Raw genomic sequence first — 25,236 nt, 5'->3', positions numbered from 1 at the left:
CTTCCTGCATCCCGTTCTGGGCATCCAGGACCACACGACCTAGGCAGCTGGTAGCCAGGTGGCCTCGTGGCCCCGGGTCCATGGGAGGAGCCCAGAAACCTCCGGTGGCCAGCACTTATGGTCCTTCAGAAAGTTCCTGGGGGTGGTGGGACTCGAGAGCAGGCCAACCAGCCCAGCACGGGGGTCCAAGGGAGCCTCCCGGGAAAGACCACGTGCTCTAGCGTGGCGAACCACCACCCGGTGAGCCCTCCTGGGTACGCTCCTCAGAACCTCACCTCCGGCCCGACCTCGGGCAGACAGGGGTCTCACTACAACGCACCCCCAGAGGGATCTCGGCTCAGGGCTGAGAGCTGCACCCCTCACCCACATCCTCTGTGCATGGAGACCCTTCCCCACCCACCACCTCTTACCAGCCCAAGGGACAACTTCAGGGAAGGTTCAGGCAAGGTTCTCCCCATCCCGGACCCACCAACTGCTGCCCAGCCCAGCAGCAATGACCTTCCTTGGGTCATTCCTTGGTCTGGAATTCCCACATGGCCAGAGCAGGGCAGACTGACCTGCACGGGGGCTGGCGTCCCTGTTCCTCGCTTGGTGGTGGCTTTCCCAAGGAGCGTGGCCCCTGTCCAGCCATGAGAAAAGGAGCTTGGCTGGCGGCCCCCCCACCCCTGCTCCCATGGGCCCTTCCCAGCCCCACAGCAAGGCTGGAGCCCGGACCCACCGCCGGCAGTCCCGAACAACAGGGCTGCATGTGCGCCCCCGTTTTGCTGTGGGGCTGAAGCCTGCCTGTTGGCCTGGGAGAGGCCAGGGGAGGCCTGCAGCAGGGGGTTAGGCTCTGCCCAGAATCGCGGCTTCCAAAGTCTGGACATGAGGACTGAGTCCTCTGGGCTCCCTGTCATCACCCCTGTCCCGTTGGCTTAGAAACTCAGGTCCATCCAAAGCACCTGAGGTGGGCAAGGGGCCCGTTTCCTTCCCCACAGCACCCAGCGCTGCTGCATCCCCACGACACCATAATGAGCTCTTGATAACGGGACGGAGAACGGAAACGCCCAAGCTGATGGAAGGGAGAGTCCCCCTGTCTGCGGTTGGGTGGGCAAATAAACACGACCTGGTCCATACAGTGGACATCACTCAGCTGTTAAAAGGAATGGAGCCCTGCCCCCTGCCCCCACGGGGACGAGCCCCGAAGACACGAGCCAGACACGGAAGGACACGCACGGGGACCCCACTCCCACGAGGTCCCGGAGTCGTCACACTCACGGTCACAGAGGGCAGACGGCGGGGCCGGGGCTGGGGGGCACGGGTCGGGCTCCGTGCATCACGAGGACAGGGTCCCCGAGTGTGGGATGGAACATTCTGGAACCGGACGGGGGGACGGCTGCACAGCAGCATGGACGTGCTCGGTGCCCCTCAACTGCACCCTGAGAAATGGTTAATGTGGTCAATTTTACGTTACGTGTATTTCACCACAGTAAAAACAAGAGAAAAACCCTCCTCTGTGAAGGATTTCAGACTAAAAGCGCAAGTCGGGAGGAGATATTTCATTGCACATTTAATACTACATGCAGCATTCAGAACGTCGCGATAAATAGGGCAGGCTTACACATCACAGAAAATCCACGGGCAAAGGCAGGGCTGGCCGGGGGCCACCTGGGACCGGCAGCCGCCCGGACGTGCACAGGAAGAGCAAAATTGGGGTAACTGCACCATCTCATTTGTGACACCAGGAGCCACCACGAGGCTCTGCATGGCCCACAGGCCTCTTCGCTCGCGGGGTGCTTGGACGGAAAATACACCTACAGGGGCACTCAATGGATCATGGACTTGAGACTGTGGGGCCTGGAGCTGTTTGCTACTTTTCCTGCTTCAGGAGGGTGGGGTCTTGGTCCACACTTACCTCCCAGGGCAAGGGCACATGTCCAGTGGGCATCGCTGGACAACTCAGAAGACGACCCTGGTTCTCACAACTTTATCCAGAATGTGTCTAGAAAACCCCTCCCCTCCCTCCGAAAGTCTCCAAGAAGCTGCTTTGCAAACAAGTTGAAGAGCAGACATCATCCAGGCCCCACCCCACTCCGGGAGAACAATGCTCCCCAGATGGTGGTGCATCCCCAGCTCCAGGGAAGGCAAGGGCAGGCCACTCGACCCCGTCCCTCCTCTAAGGGTACCTGGGAGCTTGGGTCCAGGGGCAGGGGAAGGTCACCAGAAGCTCTCATGCCTGGCATCTCTGGCAGGAGCCTCAGGAGCTGGGGCCTTCTCTTCCTTACACTGACTTCCCCTGGAAGCTGCGGTCCCTCTGGGACACCCCCCCTGGAGGTCAGCAAGCCACACTGGGGACTGCAGCCCTCATCACATGACATTCAAGGCCCCAGGGCACGGTGGCACCTGCATGGCCTGACCCAGCCGACCCAGCCCACCTGCGCCAGCCTGGACTCATGGCTGGCCCCTCGGCCACTGGGGGCAGGCTGGCTCGTGTGCCCCCAGAAGTTCAGGTCCGAGAAGATGAGCCCACCAGCTGCAGAGGGGGAGGGATGTGGGGAGGGGCCGCCAGCATCTCCTCGGCCTGGGGGTCTTGGGGGACCTTTGTTTTTGCAATGCACAGGGTGACTGTTTTATTCCAAACGTGAGTCCAGGGGGCGGGGCAGCCCCGTGTGGCCGGGGCGCCCACCCGCAACGGCCGCAGATACAGACGAGCACGCCACCACACGGAAGCGGGGCCGCGGGGCTGTAGGGCTCAGACAGTGAGGGAGATGAAGCTGTTGTAACGCTGGATGTTCCTCTTGAGGATCTCGGAGCAGGGGCCCAGCACACGCTCAAAGCGGGGCCGGTCCAGCTTGACGCACTTGAGGGGCCCCCGGGCCACTACGGTGGCTGCCCGGGGCCGGTTCAGCAGCAGCGCGATCTCCCCTGGGGGGCGAGAGGGTGGTCAGGGGCCCGGCCCCCAGGGCTGCCCACACCGCTCAGTTCCACTGGATTCCAACAAATACGCGTTTAGTGTAAGCATGTCCCATGGAGTGTTGGGGTACCAACACATGGCTCCCCATCAATCTGCCACAACCCCACGTGGTCTGCAGCCCGGGCCCCTGCCGGAACTTGCGTGGCTAGGGGCTCGAGGTTATGACCTCCCGGGGGACGGCCGTGTCCGGGACACATCCGTCGATGGTGCCCAGGCCTGCACCCCGCACGACCCCTGCAGCTCTCCACCTCAGGGCCCTTCCAGGGACCCCCCAATGAGACACGCACCCTGTGAGGGCGGGGACTCCAGACTCACCGAAGTAGTCCGAGGGCCCCAGGCGCCCCACCTCCACGTACTCCTCGTTGGGGGACCGGCGCTGGAGGACGGAGGCCGTGCCCTGCAGACGCCAAGGGGACACGTGAGGGTCAGCGGCTGGATAGGGCATAGGCAGGGGAGGGGGGCATGGCCTGAGGTCACCCAGCAGGGGAGTCACAGGTGAGGGGGTCACACCCAGCAGGGGGTTCACAGAAATCAGAGGTGAGGAGTCAACAGTGAGGAGGTCACAAGGAGAGGCCACAGGTGAGAGATCACCCAGCAAGGGGGCACGCCCAAATCCCCTTCCTGCCAGCTTCCATTCATGCGCCCCCCCCCCACTAAGCTGAATTCAGGGTTCTCCTCAGGGACAGAAGGGTGTGGAGTCAGAACCTCGCTGGGGTCTGGCCAAGGGCGTGAGGCTGCCATAGGCCATACAGTGGGGAGAATCTTGGAGCTGACCTTGGGCTAGCTCTCAAGGACACGGCGCTCCAGCGGGATGGGTGTGGCCTCAGGTCATTCACCCAGTGAGCAGTGTGGCTCCCTCCCGACCCCCAAACGGGGGTGTCTCCAGACGCTGCCGGCTCAATGATTAACGCAGGTCTTAGAGACGAGCACAGGGCACACTGAGCACATTTCAGCCGAAGTCTCCCGCTCCAGGGGGACCTGCAGCCTCACACCCGGGCAGGAACGGGCTGAAGCTCTGGCATTGAGTGGGTTCTGACCCTCGGGCCCCCTTGCCTGCCAAGCCACTTGGGCTGGTCCCTTGTTTGGGGGAACCAGACACCAGCTGCGTCCATACCTTCCTGTTCTACACCTGTCGGCGGGCTGGTGCCGCTACGCAGACTAAAAGGGAGGCTTTATAAACTGCCGGGAGCACCCAGGTGGTGCTCAACACTGACCCTGCAAAGCGGGTGTCGATGAACGGCGTCCCTCCCGCAACCAAGCCCCATGTGGCTGGGCTCAACGGCCTCCCGAATAACGGAGCCACTGGGAGGGGCCACCAGCTTCTTCGTGGCTGCCAAGCGGACTGAGGCCCGGGAGGACGCGGGCCCCTGCACCCCCCACTGCCCTCAGCCGTTAGGGCGCGCCCGCAGCTCTGCAGCCCAGCACCCCGATGCCCTTGCTGCACGAACAAACGTGCTCTTGTTCCAAGGTGGGCTCAGTTCACCGGCTCACCATCTCTGGCCGGGCCACGTGCGGGTTACTGAGTAACTCCCACCTCACCTGTCATAAGACTCTGCTGGTGCTGCAGTGCCTGGAATCTCTGGGCACCACCTGGCAGCCCCTCCGGCTGGATTCCCCCCACTCGCCCCTGATCCGGCCGTGGGGCCACTCGGCTCATGGGCCTCTGGGGTGTTTATGAAGCTGGCTGATGGATGGCGCCAGACGTCTAAACAGCCAAGCGACGCCACCACCACCCAAGAGTTGCGGCTGGTGGGGGGCCTGGAGAACACGTGTTCCCTCCCCGAGCCCCTGGGAGGAATGGAGTCCTGGCCCCCACGGCCCGCACTGGGTCTTCCCCGCAGCGAGACGTGGGGCAGGTCACCCAAACGCCACGTGCGGTTGCTGCCGCCATGAGAGCCTGGGTCCCCTGTGCCCAGGGCCGCCATGACAGGCATTATTTTTCTTGACACCCCGTTGTGCCGACCTAATTCTCTTTCACATCTATGTCTTTTACCTTGTGATGCACGTAATCTACATGCCTTTCATTCCCATTTTAGACAATTTTCCACTTTACAATGGGATCATTTTCTCCTTCCAAAACCCCAGGCATGGAACTGGAGGCCTTTGGTTTGCAGAATTACTCGGCGACACTCCAGGCCTACAGTGTCCCTTCAGATGCTTTGAACCCCCAACATCGGCAAACCCAAGCGGAGTGGGCTGAGGGTTACTGGGATTCCGCTGCGCAGATGTGGGTCAGCGACCCGGGCTCATTCCCACCTCCTGCTCTGGCGACCTCAGTCCCTCCTGGTGGCTCAGTGGCTGCCGTGGTTCTGGGAGTCACCAAATGTCTCCCCACGCCATCAGCAGGAAGAGAACCCACTTCTTCCTCCTGCAGCTCTATTAGCAGGAAAACCTTCTAGAAGCTTCTGGCAACCTTTCCTCTGCTGCACTGACCCAAGCAGGTCAGACGTTCATGGAGCCACTGCTGAGAGGGTGGGCACTAACAGGGAGGGGCTGGGGATCCAGGTTGTGTTCACAAGAAGGAGCAGGGATGGGCTCGGGGGTGGGGGGGCCAGCACGGGTCGGCCACATGGACAATCACCTGAGACCGCCATCCCCCGTGCGACTGGTACCATATCCTTTCTGGTGGCACACAGAGCAACGGCCACATGAGACGAGACCACCGACACGGGGGAGCACACATGCCCTGCCCACACACCCTCAGAGGATGTGTGCACTCCGGCACGTGGGTGCATCACCATCCCAGCCAGACGGCAGCGAGGTAGGTGCCTACAAGGAGAGCCCTCAGCAAACGCAGGGTAGGGAACAGCGCCGTCTGTCGTGGGCCGCAGCCCCAGGCCTCCTTCGTGGGTAGATGTGACCACGTGGCCACGTTCTCACAGACAGACTCCCTTTGCGTGACTGTGACGCTGACCGCGGGCAGCAAGGCGCAGTGGGGGCACCAGGTGGAAGGGCCACGTGGGACAGCCTCCCAGCCCAGGACACATGCTCACAAGAAGACACTTCGTTCTTCCAGGTGCGCTGTTTCAGGGCCTCTGTGCCAGCAGCGCCGACTCCCCCACCCACACACCATCCCCCAGCGCCCAGCGCGGGACCGTCAAGGACCGCTCTGTCTGCCCAGTGCCGGCCCGAGCCTGGAGGGCGCAGACCTCCAACCAGCAGAGCGCGGTTCCCACGACACGACACGCCCCGGTCCTGGAAATAATCCTCCCATCCGAGCCCTGCTTCCCAGACCGCCGTAAGGGCAGCACAGACACCCTCGCGGGACTGAGAGTTGGAATGTTCTGGGCTGGAAAAACACACTTGCCAAAACTCCAGATCATATTCCCCAAATTTCTCACTTAGTGATTCTAACCCTGGTCTGAAAATAAATCAGGTCACACGGAGCACGGCTGGGAGAACGCAGGAGAAAAGCCTTAGCACAGGCGTCAGGGGGTGGGGATTATAAATGATCCCTTTCCTTCAGCATTTTATTTATTTTTCAAAAGTTTCCTATGAAATCGAAAACCAAAATAAACGTTCTGGTTTCCGACAACGGGCAGGTACAACTTCCATGAGAAAGACCCAGTGAGGTGGCGGCAGAGAACAGCCGGGTGGGGCGGGCACTCGGGGAGCACGCCTGGCCCCAAGCCTGTGCTCCAGACCCGCACTGCGTGTGCAGCAGGTACCCTCATTCCAGCCATTCTCTCGGGCGTGCCTTCCCACACCCAGTGCACAGAGCAACCCCTGCACCCGCCCGCTGTCTTGGAGCCCCACCCTGATGGGATGGCAGGCGTCATCGAGTCGGTTGGAGCTGTGAGCTGGTGGCGGTCACCCCAGTGCCCGCTGGACCCTGATGGCACCCAGTGAAGGGGGAGGGACGAGGCTCAGGAGGGGTGGGTGTCCATCAGACGCTGACATGCCGGTGAACAACTGAGCACCAGCTCTGTGGCTCCTTCTGCCTAGACCAGTGCTGTACGGACAGTATTGGGGTTTCTGAAAGAGCCATCATTGCGGCAGACAATAGCCTGTCCCAGCGTCAGACCCATCGAGCCCCTCCTCTGTCCATTCTAAAGTTCTGGAGCCTTGTCTCTGCCCAAGTGCGGGTCCACCTCCCTGTGGCGTGGCGGAAAGACTCGGTGCAAGGGTGTCACACGCTTGGGGGCAAACTGCTGAGGCACACACACTGGCCTGTGTTCGTGCTGGCGTTCAGTGGATGCTCCATGAGGCCAGGGTGAAGGGAGAACAGCAGAGCCACGTGGGCCCCAGGGCTCCAAGAAGGGGGCAGGGAGCACCAGAGTGTGGGGCGCCACAGGCCCTGCTTGGGGAGGGCTCCTTCTCCAAACCCAGTGATTGTCTCATTCCCCCTGAAGCCAGCCAGCGCCCATGAGGAGCTCAGGAAAGTGGCTGGCGACCCATGCTCCAACGGGCAGCGTCTGGGAGACATGCAGGCGGCCACACCACCTGTCCTTGAGTGGAACGACAGAGGGGCATGCAGGTCACAGGCCACGGCTCCGTTCCTCTGGGCTCTGCTCCCAATGCCCGGTTCTTCCCTGCCACCTGAGCACCCATGGCTTCCGCAGGCTCAGGGCACCCAGGGCTCACAAGCCCGAGGTGTCGTAGGCACACACACCCTGCCATGAGCCAAGGTAGGAGAGAGATGCCAGCACCCAGGGCTCCTTCCAGGTGGGGGTGGCTGGCAGCCTGCTGTCGGCTACTCTGGGGTCGAAGTGGTTCTGGAGCTGCCCCCCAGCACCCCACCGAGGACCCCAGGGGCTTCCAGCTCAGCAGAGCCCGAGCCCAGCAGCCACCTGCCCTATCCCCAGGCACCAGGGTCTGCAATCTCCCTGCGCAGGCTGACAGCCTGCACTGCGGGTACCAGAGCCACTGGGTGGGTTCTGGCCTCAACATCTCCCCAGGGGGCGGGTCAGCAAGCCCAGACCACCCATCTGTCCATCCTCCATACCACGGCTTCTGTTCCTCCCTCCACGTCACAGCCAAAGCCTCAGGCCCCAGGCTCCCCCCTACGTGCTCCATCACTGTCGCCGTGTGTGCGCCGTCCCTCTACAAGGCTCTCCACCCATTCTAGTGGCACCCCATGGCACACCAGGCTCTTTGAAGATGGGGCCTGGCCCCTGGCCTGCACATACACAGGCCTTCCCAGGTGATGCCACCTCGTGCAACGTCACCTCCAGCTGCGTCTCCCTCATTCTGTGTGGAGCTCCTTCCCCGCACGCTAATCCCTGGGGGAGATGCCACTGGCCCTCTGCCTGGACTTGGGCTCTCCCGTCCCTGCACGGTCGGGGTCACACTCCGGGCCCCTCACATGGCCCCCCGTCCAACTCCACATTCCCCACCCTCTGTCTCAAGCGGCTCGCGGGCCAGGGGGCCTTGTGCTCATCACAAGCATGACGCACCCTGGGAAGCTGCCCCACGGCTATGGACCAGCACACAGCCGCCACATCAGAGGGACACGCTGGGGACACTCGTCTTGCGGCCCACTGCTGGCATCCAGACTTCCGGGGGTCGGGGTCTGCAAGTCCTGAGTCCCCGGGGGGCCCTGGCTCCAAGATGGGGGTCTCGACACCCCCAAAACCTGACTCGTCCAGAATGGCGCATCTGTTAGGATTTATCCGTCTTCGGGGCAGTGATGCGCGTGCTGCTCAGCCCTCCTCCCGTGGGGCCAGGAACCGGGCGGGATCATGCAGGACCTCACGGCCAGCACACACACTGCACGCTGCCTCATCTGGGAGCACCTGCAGGCCTGTGGGCACACGCGTGAGCAACAGACAAGGTCTGGCAACGCAGGCCGCCGGGGCACCTCTGGCCTTGGGGGGGCGCGTTCTCCATCTGGGTAAACAGCCCCCAGACTCCCGGAATTTCTTATGCTGAGAGCAAACCCAGGAAGAACCGGTCAAGGAGAAGGCGCTTGTCAGGAATGCTCACAAGCTGCCATGGGGATGGATGGAGGTGGGGGGGGCGGGGTGGACGATGCTTTCCTGACTCTTCCGTGTCACTTCCAGCAAGTAACACTGTCATTGCACAATTTTTAAATTTTTGTGGGGTTTTTTGTTTGTTTTTTTCAGAAAAGGCTCTCATCTGAGCTCCAGCCTTGATGACCAGCAAGCCGACTTGTACGGCCTGTGATTCTTCGTCCACAGAATGGTCTGGGCGCAGCCGGTGCCAAGGCCCCGGGTCACACGGACATGCACTTAATCCGTCCTCAAGCCCGTGTGCCAAGGTCATTCCAGAGCCCAGAGCACCTGGCCTGCCCGGGTCCCGCCCGAGGGGTCGGAGGGGTGTGCAGGCATGCCTAGTGGGGAGGCCATTGGGTGACAAGGTAGAGACACGTCAGAGCCCAGGAGGGGCCGTCGGAGCTACTCCAGACGGAGCCCCCGCTGGGGTCACAGCAGCACAGATGGTCGCCCCAGGGGACATCCAGGCACCAAGTCGGCGCTGGTGTGGGTAGAAGCAGATCTCTCAGATGTAGCCATCACACTCCCTGGTATTTACCCGAAGGGCCAGGATGAATACTTAACATCCGCACGAAACCCGCGCAGGCATGTTTACGCACTTTATCCGCGACAAGCGAGATGCCCCTGAGCAGGTGAGTGGCTTCCCCGTGTTCCATGCAGACAGCGGGCTGTGATTCCGCACACTAACAGAGAGACCCACCTGAACGTCACACCATGGGACCCCGACGCCCGGACGCCCTGGCGAAGCAGAGCTGTGCACACAGCACAGGGGGGCCGGCTGCCAGGGGTTCAGGGCAGAGGAATGAACAGGTGGGACGCAGGGGACCTTCAGGGCCGGGAACACTGTGGGACACGTGGCGGTGGATACCAGCTGTCACCGTCCAGACCCACAGAATGTGCGCCCACCCAGAGGGACCCTCGCACCGACTGTGGTCTCTGGTTGACGACATGTCCGCGTGGGATCACCGATCGTGACAAACGCCCCGTCTGGGGGACACTGATCATGGGGCAGCCTGTCCTGGTGGGGGGGAAGCAGGGGGCTATGGGAAATCTCGGCTCCTTCCACTCAATTCTGCCGTGAACCTCAAACTGCCCTAAAAAATGAAGTCTTAAAAGTCAGGGAGCAAGAACTTCTCTGAAAACCCTGTTGGCTCTCATTCTGGGGACCTGGGCCAACAGGCCAGTAAACACCTGTGACCTCGGGTCGCCCCCACCAGGCAGCAGGACAAAGGTCTGGGCGCTAAGGAGGGCACCAACCCGGGACCCGGGCACTCTGGAAACGGGCTTCTTCCAGTTCGGCCCAAAAGGGAAGTTGCTAGAGAAGTCTGGGACAGTCGGCCATCCTTCATCACCGACCTGCAGACTCTGCCTGGACACACACCTTTGTCCATCTCCTCCGTCTGGACCCCAAAGCCCAGCCCCAACCTGCCCACCACACCTTTCCTGTCGGTGGGCGAGTCCCTGCTACCCTCAGGCCCACCCACTATCACCGCGGGTCACCGCGCCACCGCCAGGGACCCCTGCATTGGCCTGGGACCCAAGGTGAGTCTGTGCCAGGTCAGTGGGGCTACTCCCCTCCTCCCCAAATAAATATCTAATGACCAGCTGCTGCTGCCCACCCCCCAGCTGTGCACACAGTGAAGGCGCTGCACGGGCCGAGTCACGAATGACCCCAGGGAAAGAAGAACACCCCCAGCGGGGCGTGTGACGACCCCCTTCCTGCTCCCCGAGACCCTGGTGAATTTGCACCCACCGACGGGGTCCACGCGTCTGAGCGGCAAGCAGGGCGAGTCCCTGGCCAGAAGGCGACCTGGGAAGAAGTGCGGTGCCATTGCTTCAGCACCGTGGACGTCCACAAAATTAATTTGCTAAGAGAGCAGATAAACCACATCTGGAGTTTCCGTGGCAATGCCTCCCTGGCTGCCACCTGGTGCAGGACAGCGCGGGAAGCTCTGTGTCGGAATTTTATGGGAACCAGCTGCCCTCAACACCCACCCCAGCCCCGGCCTCAGCAGGGTCCTCGTGGGCGTGCAAAGTGGGGCCATGTGGCCAAGCATCGAGACCCGCCCACAGCTTTGTCCATTTTCCTGGAGCGCGGGAACCAGGAGGTAGACCCTGACTCTCTCTGTCCCGATGCCCCTGCCTGGGGAGGCCACGGCCGGTCCCACCCCATAGGCTGCGGCAGGTCTGGCCCTGGGAAGACCCGAGTACTTTCTCCGTGTCTGTCGGCGGGGTTTATGTGGCAAGGATCTCACTCAACGGCTGAGAACGTTTTCCGAGAGCTCTGGGGAGATCCAGAGTCGGGGGGATTCAGACACAGCTGGCATCTGCAGAGCTGGGAGACAGGGAGACCACCTTACCCAGGAGGGGCCCTGCTCCGGCAGAGACCCCCCAGGCTCAGCTGAGGCCGGGGATCCTGCAGTCCCACTCGGCCATCCAGGCTGGGCTCCCACCAGCCGGCAGGTGTTCATGACTCACGGAGTGTCTGTGGGGGCCGCTGCCCACACCTGTGCAGGGCAGGGGGTCTCTGCCAGGCTCAGCCACACCTGGGGGACCCGCGGGGAGGACATGCACGAGGAAGCAAATTCGATGACCATCTGCCAAAACGGAGCAGAGACATTCAGCCAGACAGCGGCATGAGGAGACAGGGGTCCGGTCCCACTTGTTGCTCTGAGGAAAATAGGAAGCCCAGCACCAAGCCAGCCAGCCACGCAGAAACCTCAGCCAGTGCTCCTCACAGGAGGCACATCAGCAGGCGCCTGGCACCCAGACCTGGGCCTCAGGGCCCTAGGCACCCACCTGCACGGGAGGCCGGACTGTTCTGGAAAAGCCAAGAAGCAGGTGCATCAGTCAGGGTTCTGAGGAGAAACCATCAATGGGATGTGTGTGGACAGAGAGGTTCACGTCTCTGAATTTGCTTGCACAACAATGGGGACTGCAAATCTAAAATCCACAGGGCCAGCAGCTGGCAGGGGGTGTCTCTTCTCGGAGACCGCTGTCTTTTTTCTCTTAAGAAAGCCTTCAACTGATCAGATGAGGCCCACCCACACCGCAGAAGATCCTCCCCTTCACGCAACATCAGCTGATGTCAATGTTAATCCCATCAGAAAAATACCTCCTTGGAAACATCTGGTGTTGAGCAAACATCTGACATCTGGGGACCATGGCTTGGTCAAGTTGACCCATAAAATTAACCCTCACAGAAGGGACCCGCAGGGCCTGGCCCCTTTCCCGCCGTCTCCACAGGGCAGGGGGTCACCCTGCACAGTGGAATCCACAGGCGTCCCAAGAACTGGGGGTTAATGCGTTACAACGTGTGCATGTGCCATCAGCTGACTGAGGAGAGGACAATTCAAACCAGAGAGGTCACGTGCCTGGACACCTCCTGCAAAGTCTTCTAGAAGAACACAGGCCATTCTCACTTCACTTCCCCCATGTGAGGCGTGGGGGGGGGGGGGGTCTCTGCTCCTACAGAAACATCAGCCACCGAATAGTCACCGAGTCTCCAGGACTATCTAACCCAGGGGACAACATCCATGGGGAAAGTGCTCACTTTACAAAACCCAAAACAGCACTAACTTCTGCTTTGTTCTATGACATTCTGGGTCGACTCCCGGGGGCCTGATGTGCCACCCAAACCAGGGACCACCCAGGCGGCCTCCTGAGCCACCGGCAACACCCCGAACGGACAGGTGTCCTCCAGCCCCACCTGCGGCGCCCCCAGGCAGCTCACTGGGTGCCAAGGGGAAGCAGGGCTGGCAGGCCCGACCCGTGTGTCTGGCAGGTGTGGCCAGGGGGCCTCTTCTGGTCGCGCAGCAAACAACAGGGAGCCTCTGATGCCTGCAAACCCTGGGGTCCCGTGTGACCCGCCCGACCTGGCTGATCACAGAAGAAAAGGGGAAAAAATCCAAGTTGCCAAGGAGACCACTTCAAATACATTTCCGGGAGTGTAGGGTTACATTCCAGAGCCTGCACACCCGCCCTGATGTGTGTGAGCCCCCACCCCCATCAACGGGGAGGCCCCAGCCCCTAGACAGAGCCGTGGCAGTCACCGTCACCCCACCGCCCTCCCCCCTGCACCATCCCCTGGCTTGCCCCCGGCACACCCTCAGAGCCTGTCCCAAGAAGAGACACCGACAGCCGCTAAGGGATGAGCAGCAGGGACGCCCCCCAGAGCCAGCACGACACCGGGAAGGCCCCTCCCCGGCGTCACCTGAAGGCAGCAGAGAGAGAAGAAATAAACGTGTAAGACGAAGGGAGCAGCACTCACTCCATTTCTCGGGCCCCAGACGAGAACGCGGTGTGCTTGGAGCCTCTGCTGCACCCATGCACACACGAGCGTGCGCACACGCACACGTGCACACGCGCGCACACACGCACACACGTGCACACGCGCACGAAGTAAATGCCTGCCCGGCACTCGGGAGCAAGGAGCAGGACCCCGGCCAGTGGGGTGCGAGGCGGACACTGGTGGGCTGTGCGGCCTTGGCTGTGTCCCCCGACCCCCACTAGGAAGGGATGCTGAGCACTGACCAGACGTCCCTGGCGGGGGCCTGGGAACTCACACAACACATCCTGGGCTTGGAAAGCGCCCGCTCACGTCATCAGGATGAACACACTCGGTAGCGAATCCCTTCCCTGGCGTCCTGTGAGGGCCCCTTGCCAATCTGCACCTCTCACACGCATTTTACGCTCTTTCTGCCTGTGGCCTTGGACCTGGCTGGGAGGCAGCCTTGGTCACAGCGAATAATGGACAATTGTTTGGGCTGGCCAGAGTTACTCCCTTGGCTTTGAGACCACAAGCACTGAGGCCACCAACCCCAAAGCCTGCAAGGGCCTGCCGAGCAGGCTCTAGGGCTGGATGGGGACTGAGGCTAAAAGGGCCCTTTCCCACCCCAAGGGGCCGCCCCTCAGGTCTGCTGGTTGTGGCCAGATAGAATGCAGGTCCAAGGTGGTCAGATAGCAGATTTTTAAAGGGAAGAGATCCGGACTGTTATGGGAAATATCTTGATTTTTAAATACTGACAATTCAAATATTTTTTTAAAAATACCACACAGGCCAATACAAACGTGTCTCTGGGCCAAATTGGCCCTGTGAACACCAGCTTCTTGTTCATGAATTTAAACCTAGAGCAGGAAAAGATCTGTGCTTTTAAGCTGGCATCACGCCCTCCCCTTGGTCCCCGGTCATCAGAGCCACCCGAGGGTGGCTCCACACAGGCATCATTCGTGGTGACAACTGAGGAGGACAGACAGGCAGCTCCAGGGCTCAGTGATTCCTCTCATGGGGCCTGGCCAGCCTGGCCGGGTGCTCTCACTTGGGGGTCTCTGCGGACACAGGCGGGTGGCCGATCTTGTGGAGATGCAGCGGGCTGAACATCCAAGGGGGGGCGTCAACTGGCCACTGAACTCGGAGCTCCAGGCCCCACTGATAAGCCAAGCCCTGTGGGCATCTCGGCATGGCCGCTGGCGCCAGGATGAAGGGCCCCAAGGGTTAGAGGGTCTGAGGGCCCCCCACGACCAGCCTGAGTGCCCCATGCCAGGGCTGCCACATCCCAGGGGTCTGGCGAGTCGCCTAGGCCCTCCCACGAATCAGACTCCACCTGCCCAGGAGTGCAGCGAGGACTCGGTCTCATCTAATGCAGATTAGGGGAATGGGGTGGCTGAAGGAACCTCCTCCACCTCCAAATGAGTCTCATATTCTTAACCACGAAATGCTAGGCCCACACAAACCCAGACAGGGTGTCATATCCAAGGCCACAAGAGAGAAGTCAGACAGTCTGGGGCGCGGGGGCACAGGGGTCGGCCACATGCCACCGAAGAGGGGACGGCACCCCACCTGCCCCTTCGTCCGATGGTCATGGTTGCTTTGGAGACAGGACGAGCTTTCTGCAGAGGCCCTGGCTTTCCTCCTAGACGCACAGGAGGACCACACAGGATAAAAACGGGGCCTCCCCACCAAACTCCGCAGCAGAAGTCTCAGGAACATGGCCTCCGGGAGCGAAGATGAGCCTGGCCAGCCTTCCGCCCTGACGACTGGCTCCGTCCGCATCACGGTGGGATGCAGATTCAGCATGTGTCCTGCCTGGGCTTTATTCATTCCTCCTTCCTTCCTTTTCCCTTTTCAAGGAAATGTGTTGAGTGGGCCTCCTGCCCTAATGACCTCGAGCCACACCACTGTGAGCGCTTCCCCGCGCTGTGGACGCCTTCAGAAATATTTACGCGGCTTTCAAGGAGCTCAGGCTGGAGGCAGCCTCCTTTGCCCACACACATGCATGGGCTGCCTGCCTGCCACCTGCAAGCAGGGTTTGTCCCGGGCATGGTGCTGGGACGGGGCGGGAAAGTGACCAGGTCCCCATGAGCATGCTCGCGGTATGACCCGGAACCTCCCGGTGCCTCGGATGCCCCCGCAGACCCGCGTCTCCCCTCCTGCTGAACTCCACGGCCTCTGACGATTTCCTGCTGGAAGGGGTGGAAGGGGCAGGCTGGCGGCAGAGAGGAGGGGCCCCAACATGGCGTCTCAGGAAGGGCTCTGCAGGAGCCCAAAGCCGCGAACCAATTTGTGTTTCTGTCCGCGGGACCTTATCTGTGCTGCTTGTGCTTTATGGGCTGCACATCACTGAGGTGGGCGAGCGCCGGCAGAGGGGCTCCAAACCTCACCACCCGCATCGACAACCCGGCAAGTTCTCCTTCTCTCAATTTAACCCAAGAAAGTGGCTCACAAGTGCCGAGCTCTGTGTCCGAGACCCAGCAGGGATGGCCGACTGCCACGCCAGGCCCCCACGCTGCCACGCGAAGGGCTCCCTTTGTCCGGTGGCAAAATGCACAGCTGAAGAATGTGCTCTAATGAGCATGAACGTGAAATCTTTCCGCCCCTGAGCGCCGGAGGAGGAGGAAGCGAGCCCAACAGACGGCAGCATACCTCTGGCCCTGCGTCATCAGGGCTGCCCACACCGCGAGGCGGGCCCCCCATTCATTCCGGGCAGCGCCTGGGCGGGGGCTCACTCTGGGGGTCTCAGCCCAGCCCAGCCCCAGGACAGGCGGCCACAGCAGCTGCTTGCCCCTGTCAGTGACAGGCTTGAGCGTGGCCGCCACGGATTACAGCCCCAGACCAGCTGTCGCGGGGCCTCGTCAAAGGGACTCATGCATGTCCAGGCTGAGAACGTGGAACCATTTTTAAAAACTAAACTTTCAGTTTGAGATCATCGTAGATTTGCACGTAGTTTTAAGAAACAGTGTGGAAAGATCCCACGTGCCCTAAGTTTACGCATTTCCCCCAACGATAACACACCACAAAACTCTAGGTTCCAGCGTGGATTCATATTCCCCACCTTCACTGAGCCCACACGTGTTCAGTCCTATGTAGTCACCACACATGTGGGCCTGGGCACACGGCGCCATTTTCTAAGAAGAGACCCTTCTGATTCTCAAGGGCAAGAAGACGGGTCAGTGCGGGCCAGAGACTGCTATCGAGACAGAAGGCAGGAGGGTGGAGGGCTGGGGTGGTGCATGCAGGAGTAGCAAGGGCGGGACGCCTCATCCCCTGCACCCCAACCGGGCAGCACTCACCTCCGTGATGATGAAGAAGTCATCCCCAGGCTCCCCCTGGACCACGATCTTCTCTCCGTCCTCAAACTGCACGGGCTCCAGGGCATCCGCCACGGTCAGGCGCTCCCATTTCTCCAGGGACTCTAGAGCGGGTGACAAGGAGACCGTTACCACGGCGTGCACCCCTGCTCTGCACCCCAACGCTTTGTCAGGAAGCGCCGTGGGTCAGCCTTTGCTAAGACAGCAGTGAGTGAGACGGGGAGCACGTTTCCATGCCGGGAAGGCCTGGGCGTTCCACCAGTGAGTTGGGTGGGATGTACTGGGCTAGCGCTCCATCCCCGGCAGGGGACAGGGTCTTGGATAGGGCACTGTGCTCACACGCATCGCGGTTTAGCTTAGGCGATGGGTGCTGGAAGTGAGGCCTGTGAACCCAGCATGAAAATAGACATCTTCAGACGTAGGCTGCCCGTGTTCCTGCAAAAACACAATCACGGCTAAGCACTGGGGCTACTACGCGGTTTAAAATATTTCAGCGGTTGAAGCAATTCCCCATCCAGAAAAAACACCATTCATCACGGTTCAACTGCAAATGCACTTACGTTGCAGGGCTGGGCAGAGCACACCTTCCATTATTTTAGGTCAAAACACTGAATTCCAATGCCACGCTCTAAACCTTTACAGCTCACGAATTCTAGATACCTTTCTGCCTCTCCCTGCACCTTCCCTTCCCCGTCATTGTCCATCCCTAGCCCTCAGGAAGGAAAAGGAAAAAAACCCAATACGCTCCTTTGGAAGAAAATAACTTTTGCCTGATTAACTATTTCTTTTTTGGCAGAAAAACCTTCCCTGGCCTATACTTATCAGATGCTACTTAAGTAGGTCAGCGGCTAAAAATACAAAGCAAAGCATTTATTTTAGAACTAGGTTAGGAGCGAGATTTCTCTGCTTTAAGACGCCTGCCAATGCTGTGCATTGGAAAGGACGAGCTTCTGCGGAGCCGCCGGCACACGCGCCCCGCCGGCCCGTCCGGAAAGGTCTGCACAGCCGGGGCTGCTCAGGAACCCAAGGCCGGTGGCGTTCCCACACGGAATGAGTCCGTGCTCGGGGGGAATTCAGCATGCAGGCCGGCCCGAGGGCCACGCGGCACGTAACTCTGCGAGTCACATAACCAGGGGGAAGCCGTTCCCACTGTCCCATCGGCAAGTTTCTCTGTTCCATCTGAAACGTGCCATACTCTGGGGTCCGAAAGTCAAGACACGCAAAGCTGTGTCCCCCAGCAGCAGGAATCTCAGGAGACACTGGGGGGATGGCAGTTTGTTGCCCTGGGTTTTGAACCGTACCCAGTCTTTGAGGTGACACAGGACACACAAGCCCTGGGCGCGTTTTCATGGCGTTCGGGGTCCTGAGTCTCAGGGTTCCGGGGGCTGACCGTCACGGGCCCTTTTCCTGAGTGGGATTTCAACTCTGCACCTGGACTGCGAATACAGACAGGCAGGCGTCCCGCCGGCAGCCACAGCCCAAGACCATGTGAGGCACCAGACGTGGAGACCAGGCTTCCCCCAAGCCTGTCTGGTTCTGTGCCCGTCACAGACCGACCCCAGTGTCCATGCACAGGACCCTCCAGGCCCTGAGTGCACTCTGCCACCTCCATGTTCCTTCCTGCCAATGGAGGAATGGAGCTGAGGGCAGGCCGGTAGAGGGCAAGGCCTCCCAACGCCAGCCGCAGACATCTCTCCTGAGGATTCTCTGCAGCCAGGGTGACTGAGGGCGAAGATTAGTCTCGGGGTTGCTCTGCCCAATGGCCATGAAGAAGCACTGGCTGGTACCAAGCTTGTGGACGGGGACTGACCCGAGCGTGTAAGAGCGCCTGGCGCCAATAAAGGGAGATGGAAGGTGACCGTGGGCCCCAGGGTCCTGGGTTCGGGGATTTCTCATGGGGCTAAAATACCCCTCACGCAGCCCCTATGAAACCGTGGGAACCAGCTCATGAGGCGGCCAATTTTCGCTTCTCTGAGTACAACACTGGCCACACAGACCAGCATCCCTTCCTAGGACATGTCCAGACCAGACGCACCTGCAGAGACATGGGAGTGCCTCACATCACCTCCACTGGGGGTGACCAGAAAGTTCTGGAACCAAGGAGTGGTGATGGGGGCAGACGCCCTCAAGAAATGGCTGACACGGTGCATGCTGTGTGATGTGCTTTCACCACCAGAGGAAGAGAGGAACCAGAACCTTGCCTCAACATCTCACAGGGTCTCTGCGAGGACGTGGGGTCAGAGGACCCGCGGTGCCCTCCCTGCTGGACCTACTTTACTGTTTTGTGTTAAATTACTCACATTCACTACAAAGAACTCAAGAGATACAGCAAACTGTAAAGAATGTGAAAAACTGCCAAGCGCCGCCCAGAAATAGCCACGGCGACATCACAACCTGGCCGTGTCTCCAGTCACAAACCCAGACAGAAGGACGGACAGACAGACAAGCAGAAATACTCTTATAGACGTGACCCACCAGCTGTGTCACCTTTTTCAACGTAAACTCTTAACTCTATTTTGCTTGAATTTAACACAAGAAAAAGAAGCCAAAAGTAACCAGGTATTTTTTTCAATGTAAGATATATTCTTTTCTAAAAGATTCCCCTAATAAAGATCATTAAAAAAAAAAAAAAAAAAACGGTCCTCAGATTGAACCATAAGGAATGCCCACCTTTTAGGTCAAAAGGAGTAGAAAACGGGCCATTTCAGGTGGCTAGACTCGGCAGTGGCGCTGGCTCCACGTTAGGACAAGCTGGCCTCTCCTGGCCTCCCTATGGGTTTGGGGTTCTGCTCCCTGGTATGGCCTGTGAAGGAGCAAATGCACCGCAGGCCACCCACCCTGACCGGGGTCTTCTGAAACCCGCCTTGGGGGCACTGGCCCTCCGCGGGCACTGCGGGCACCTCGGGCCTGGCCAGGGGCGCCCTGTGCACTGTCTCTGGGTGGCTCGTCCTTCCACATCCCCTGGCGCCCTCCCTGGGTCCGGTGGCGAGTCCTCCACGGGGGTCCTGCCCCACCACTGCTCCATAGCTGCCTCATGCCGTTCCAGCGCATCACCGACTGACCCCATGCTCAATCTCGTCCACTTTTCTTCATTTGGAGAAAAAAATCAATCAAAAAAGTAGCGTGAACAACATAACTGTCTGTCCTGAATAAAATCATATGACTATTTTGTCGTAATAGCTTCAGATCTATTTGTTCGGGTTTTTTAAATTTTTTAATCTTTTATTATCGAAGCACAGTTGACCTTCAGGTCTGTTTTTTAGAGATGCCCTGACATCACGCTCGAGCTGACTTCTCTCCCTTCCCCGAGGCCGTGGCCTCGTGCTTTCCTGTAAGACAGCCTCACAGATGCTACGGAGGGCTGCTTGCACCACCCACGCATGCTGCGTTCTGCTTCTGAGATCTGCGTTGACCCCGGAGCTCTGGTGCACTCGCGTGACTGCAGTCCATCCACACGACGTGGCTGACTTCACCTTGTTTCCCCTTCCTATTCCTCGTGGAAGCTGCTGCAGTGAATGTCCGCGGCCGTGTCTCTGTGGCCTTGCGAGAAACACCCAATGGCAAAGCTGTAGGGCTGGGGGCACGCGGCACCGGCTCCACTCCAGGACCCCAGTCGACCTCCGAGGCTCTGGCCAGGATGCGTCTCCCACCTCTTCCCTCCACTGCTTGCTCACTGGATTTGTGTTCTTGAGAAAGGCTACTACCCTGGATCTGTCTGCTCTTTCTGTGGAATGCTTTCTTCCTAACTGGGTTCTTGTCTGTGTGTCGCTTGCTCTGAGCTTTTCTCTGTAGTTCCGGCTCCTGCGGCTGGTCTGTGCGGCTGCTGTGGCTTTTCCCTCCACTTGTCCAAGCTTGCTATGAGCTGGTGCGGCGTCCTCCACTAGAAGGGCAGGCAGCGAGCCCTCGCCTCGTCTCTGTGGTCCGGACAGCAGGGACCGGGCAGGGGGAGAGCCCAGCTGGGAGCCAGGGCTGCTCCAGGGCTTAGGGCAAGCCCAGTGTCCCCACCAGCTCATACCATGCAGGCAGGGGAGCAGCCATGGGACTGACCTGCTGCCCAATCCTACACCCTCATCCATGAGCGTCAGCCCTTTGCTTCTTTCCCTTCCTCACTCCATTACGTTCTTGTAAGACAAGGATACCCTTCAATCAGCATCTTTACCCAGCAGCCTGGCCTGGGGGTGCTGCTGGATGGTGGTTTCCAGTGGTTCCTGGAGACTCAGCACTCAGCTGTCCCTCACCTTCCCAAGCACGGCCCCTCCCGTGAGCTAGAGCCTCCTTGTCCAAAGTGCAAGTCGCCAGCCACATGTCAGAGGCTGGACACAGATAAGGAACATCAGCTCCATTGCTGAAAGTTCTGCCAGAAAGGGCTGGGCTGCATCAGCATGTGATCATCACGCACGGTACAGCAACTTCAAAACACTTAAAAACTCTTGTTGATGAAAATTTTGTTGACACTTCTGAAAATCAACAGAAATGGAGCCATTGTGTTTATCAGACCCCAGAAGAAGGAAGGGCAGAAATGCAGCAGGAGAAACCACACTTAGGAAAGCACCAAAACAGGTCATGGGAAGAAGCTGAGCACAGTGGGCTGCCTTTACTACAACATGAATTGGGCTTGCAGCTCAGAACCGATGGACATGGAGGAAGGGCTGGAGGTGACTCTGGTGGTGGAGGGACAGACAAGAGGAGCTGACAGGATGAGGAACAGACACTCAAGGAAAGGAGAATGGTGCCCTAGGGGACAAGACACAGAGCTCTTGGTGTATGCACGTACACGTGGGATCGTGCCTGTGTGTGCATGTGTGTGAACACGCCTGTGTGGGGGCATGTGTGCATGCATGCGGGTGAGTGTGCCTGTGTGTGCATGTATGTGTGAGCATGCCTGTGTGTGCACACACGTATGTTTGCATGTGTGTGATCATGCTTGTGTGGGTGCCTATGTGTGCATGCATGCATGTGAGCATGCCTGTGTGGGCGCATGTGTGCATGCATGCGGGTGAGTGTGCATGTGTGTGCATGCGAGTGAGCACGCCTGTGTGGGGGCATGTGTGCATGCATGCGGGTGATTGTGCATGTGTGTGCGTGTGAGCACGCCTTGTGGGGGCATGTGTGCATGCGTGCGGGTGATCGTGCATGTGTGTGCGTGCGTGTGAGCACGCCTGTGTGAGGGCATGTGTGCATGCATGTGGTTGAGTGTTCCTGTGTGTGCGTGTGTGTGAGCACGCCTGTGTGGGGGCATGTGTGCATGCATGCGGGTGATTGTGCATGTGTGTGCGTGCGTGTGAGCACGCCTTGTGGGGGCATGTGTGCATGCGTGCGGGTGATCGTGCATGTGTGTGCGTGCGTGTGAGCACGCCTGTGTGAGGGCATGTGTGCATGCATGTGGGTGAGTGTTCCTGTGTGTGCGTGTGTGTGAGCATGCCTGTGTGGGGGCATGTGTGCATGCATGCGGGTGATCGTGCTTGTGTGGGTGCATATGTGTGCATGCATGCAGGTGAGCACGCCTGTGTGGGGGCATGTATGCATGCATGCGGGTGAGTGTGCCTGTGTGTGCATGCGTGTGAGCACACCTGTGTGGGGGCATGTGTGCATGCATGCGGGTGATCGTGCTTGTGTGGGTGCATATGTGTGCATGCATGCGGGTGAGCACGCCTGTGTGGGTGCGTACACATGCGTGTCCCAAGCTTGCACATCACCAAGGGCACTGAACCTGCCAGGCATGCAGGGAACATGGAAATGGCTGGGGCCAGCAGGCAGGACTCAGACGAGACTGGAGGAGGCCACGCGGCACAGAGCGTTGTACACTGGGCCAGGGCCACTGACCCAGGATGGAGACCTTGCTGAGAAACTCCTCATACATCTTGCGCTTTCTCAGGGTGCTGCCCTGTTTAGGAGAAAGAAGACAGAGAAGGTAGGTCTTCAAGCCTGAATCGTTTCAACATCTCCAAATTTCCCCAAATGACTCTGAATCCTTTGAGGATTCCATGTCTCAGAAGCCCCTCAGAGACTCCACCCCGCACCTCCCCCATCCTCCAGGCAGCTGCCCCTCGCCTGGCTAGCCTCAGCAACCTCATCAACCTCATCCAGGCTGGGCCGGTGACGGGTCCACACAATGAGCACTCAACCAACCATTCCTGAGCTCGGCTTTCCATGGGCTGAGGGCAGGTGTGCCCAAGGTAGGATGGTGAGGGGCGCTGTCTGGGCAGCCTCACCGCCTCCCCACACCACCCCCGGACACACACGCTGGGGCCAGCAACAGAACCACATGGGTGATGCATTAGAGAGGGGCAGCCAGCATCAGTGAAGTCTCTGGACCAGACATGCCTGAAACTGGTACTTGGGGAAAAAAGCGAATGAGTTGCTTCTTTCCCAACCAAAAGTTGGCTGAATAAGACAAAACCCGCAAACAGGGTCCCATCAGCCTTTAAGTGAACTAGAAATGAAAATCCACTCCAAAAATTAGAATCTGAATGTGAATTAGACAAAGGCGGGTGCCTGGGTGGCTCAGATGGTTAAGCGTCTGCCTTGGGCTCAGGTCATGATCCCAGGTTCCTGGGATCGAGTCCCGCATCGGGCTCCCTGCTCCTTGGGAGCCTGCTTCTCCCTCTGCCTCTCTCTCTCTGTCTCTTTCTCTCATGAATAAATAAATAAAATCTTTAAAAAAAAAAAAGGACAAGGCACCCCCTTCTTCAAGTGTGCATCCCAGTGAGCTGGTGGCCTAAGCAAATAAGGAAGCCCAGGCCTCCCAGTGGCCAGCACCAGCTTGGCAGGTAGAGAGCAGCCTGGACTTCAGCCCCTCACCCTGCTGCCCAGGGCCTTTGGACAGTGTACACACTCTACAACTATACATGGTAGCCCTGCCAATGAGTACTGGTAAGTATGGCACATTGAGAAAACAGGGACATGCAGTCCACAAGCAGCCTTATCCATCAATGGGAGCTGGAAGTTCACCTGTGAAGTGAAAAGGATGGAGAGTCCAGTCACCACAGACTAGACACCTGACGTGGAAAGAGGTGGGAGGAAAGATGGTAACAATAAAAAAGTGCTTAGGCCAGGGCAACGGTGGGTCCTCCAGACACTTGGGATGATTACCCTCAACCCAGAGGAAGAGGCAGGCTCAGAGGGGCAAGTGACCCCCTAGACTGTGATCAAAGGAGCAAGAACGAACCCAGACTGGGCTCTACAAGTCCCAAAGCTTGGTGATGATGGTGATGGTGATGGTGATGATGGTGATGATGATGGTGATGATGATGATGGTGATGATGGTGATGGTGGTGATGGTGATGATGGTGATGATGATGATGGTGATGATGATGATGGTGATGATGGTGATGGTGATGGTGGTGATGGTGATGATGGTGATGATGGTGATGATGGTGATGAAGGTGATGATGGTGGCGATGGTGATGATGGTGATGATGATGATGGTGATGATGGTGATGATGGTGATGATGGTGATGATGGTGATGAAGGTGATGATGGTGGCGATGGTGATGTTGGTGATGGTGATGATGGTGATGATGATGATGGTGATGATGATGATGGTGATGATGGTGATGGTGATGGTGATGATGGTGATGATGAAGGTGATGATGGTGATGATGGTGATGAAGGTGATGATGGTGATGATGGTGGCGATGGTGATGATGGTGATGATGATGATGGTGATGATGGTAATGATGGTGATGATGGTAATGATGGTGATGATGGTGATGACGATGATGGTGATGAAGGTGATGATGGTGATGAAGGTGATGATGATGATGATGTTGGTGATGAAGGTGATGATGGTGATGATGGTGATGGTGGTGATGATGGTGCTGATGGTGATGGTGGTGATGGTGATGATGGTGATGATGATGGTGATGAAGGTGATGATGGTAATGATGGTGATGAAGGTGATGAAGGTGATGATGATGGTGGTGATGGTGGTGGTGGTGATGACGGTGAGGATGGTGATGGTGGTAATGAAGGCGATGATGATGATGGTGGTAGTGATGGTGGTGATAGTTTTAGTGATGATGATGATAGTGAGGATGGTGATGAAGGTGATGATGGTGATGATGGTGATGAAAGTGATGATGGTGATGGTGATGATGATGATGATGCTGGCAATGGTGATGATGGTAATGGTGATGATGATGGTGATGGTGATGATGGTGATGATGGTGATGAAGGTGATGATGATGTTGGTGATGATGATGATGACGGTGGTGATGGTGGTGATGAAGAAATGGTGATGATGGTGGTGATGGCGCTGATGGTGGGGTGATGGTGATAGCAGGGATGAGCCTTCCTGAGCACAGTGGAGGAGGGCTGACAGGGAGGATCAGCACACTCCCATTCCAACTCGAGATCACCCATACCCCCCCACTCTTAGCCCAGAGTCACCCCCTCTGGGCCCTAGTTTCCCCATCAGAAGAATGGACAGACAGCACTATGTTCTCTGTGTCTTTGACCTGGGCTCCTCCCCACCTTCCTCCAGACTTCCCACCTCAGCCCAGCAGGCTCCTTGTCTGCTTCCCACTGAGACACAGAGGGAGGGCTACCAGCCTCTGGATGGTGCATGAACATTGGGAGTCCATTCATGCGCCAAGAGGGAGGCACCCCTTGGGCGCTCTGTCCCAGAGAGGCTGGCACTTGACTCCTGCTTCACGGGTACAGGGCGGCCTGAGGAGCTTTTCCATTCTTCACACACGGAGTGGGAACCCCACACCAGACCTAGGAGGGACCGACGGGGCG

General features: G+C 58.8%; 1 protein-coding gene across 4 annotated transcripts in view; it reads right to left on the bottom strand.

The window, feature by feature from the left end:
* Positions 1-1,523: 1,523 nt before the first annotated feature.
* Positions 1,524-25,236, bottom strand: part of PRKAR1B (protein kinase cAMP-dependent type I regulatory subunit beta) — a 78,639-nt gene continuing 54,926 nt past the window's right edge. For all 4 annotated transcript variants that reach the window (XM_027610764.1, XM_027610765.1, XM_035722124.1 and 1 more), the window contains exons 8-11: positions 22,318-22,378; positions 16,477-16,598; positions 3,269-3,350; positions 1,524-2,904 (exon numbers count right to left, since the gene is read on the bottom strand). In XM_027610764.1, the coding sequence (XP_027466565.1) occupies positions 2,732-2,904; positions 3,269-3,350; positions 16,477-16,598; positions 22,318-22,378 (438 nt within the window). In that variant the 3' untranslated portion in view covers positions 1,524-2,731. The remainder of the gene's footprint in view (positions 2,905-3,268; positions 3,351-16,476; positions 16,599-22,317; positions 22,379-25,236) is intronic.

This window comes from Zalophus californianus, chromosome 10 (assembly GCF_009762305.2).
Source record: "Zalophus californianus isolate mZalCal1 chromosome 10, mZalCal1.pri.v2, whole genome shotgun sequence".
Lineage (NCBI taxonomy): Eukaryota > Metazoa > Chordata > Mammalia > Carnivora > Otariidae > Zalophus > Zalophus californianus.
The sequence above is the reverse complement of the archived record's forward strand: the minus strand, read 5'-3'. Positions and strand labels throughout refer to the sequence as shown.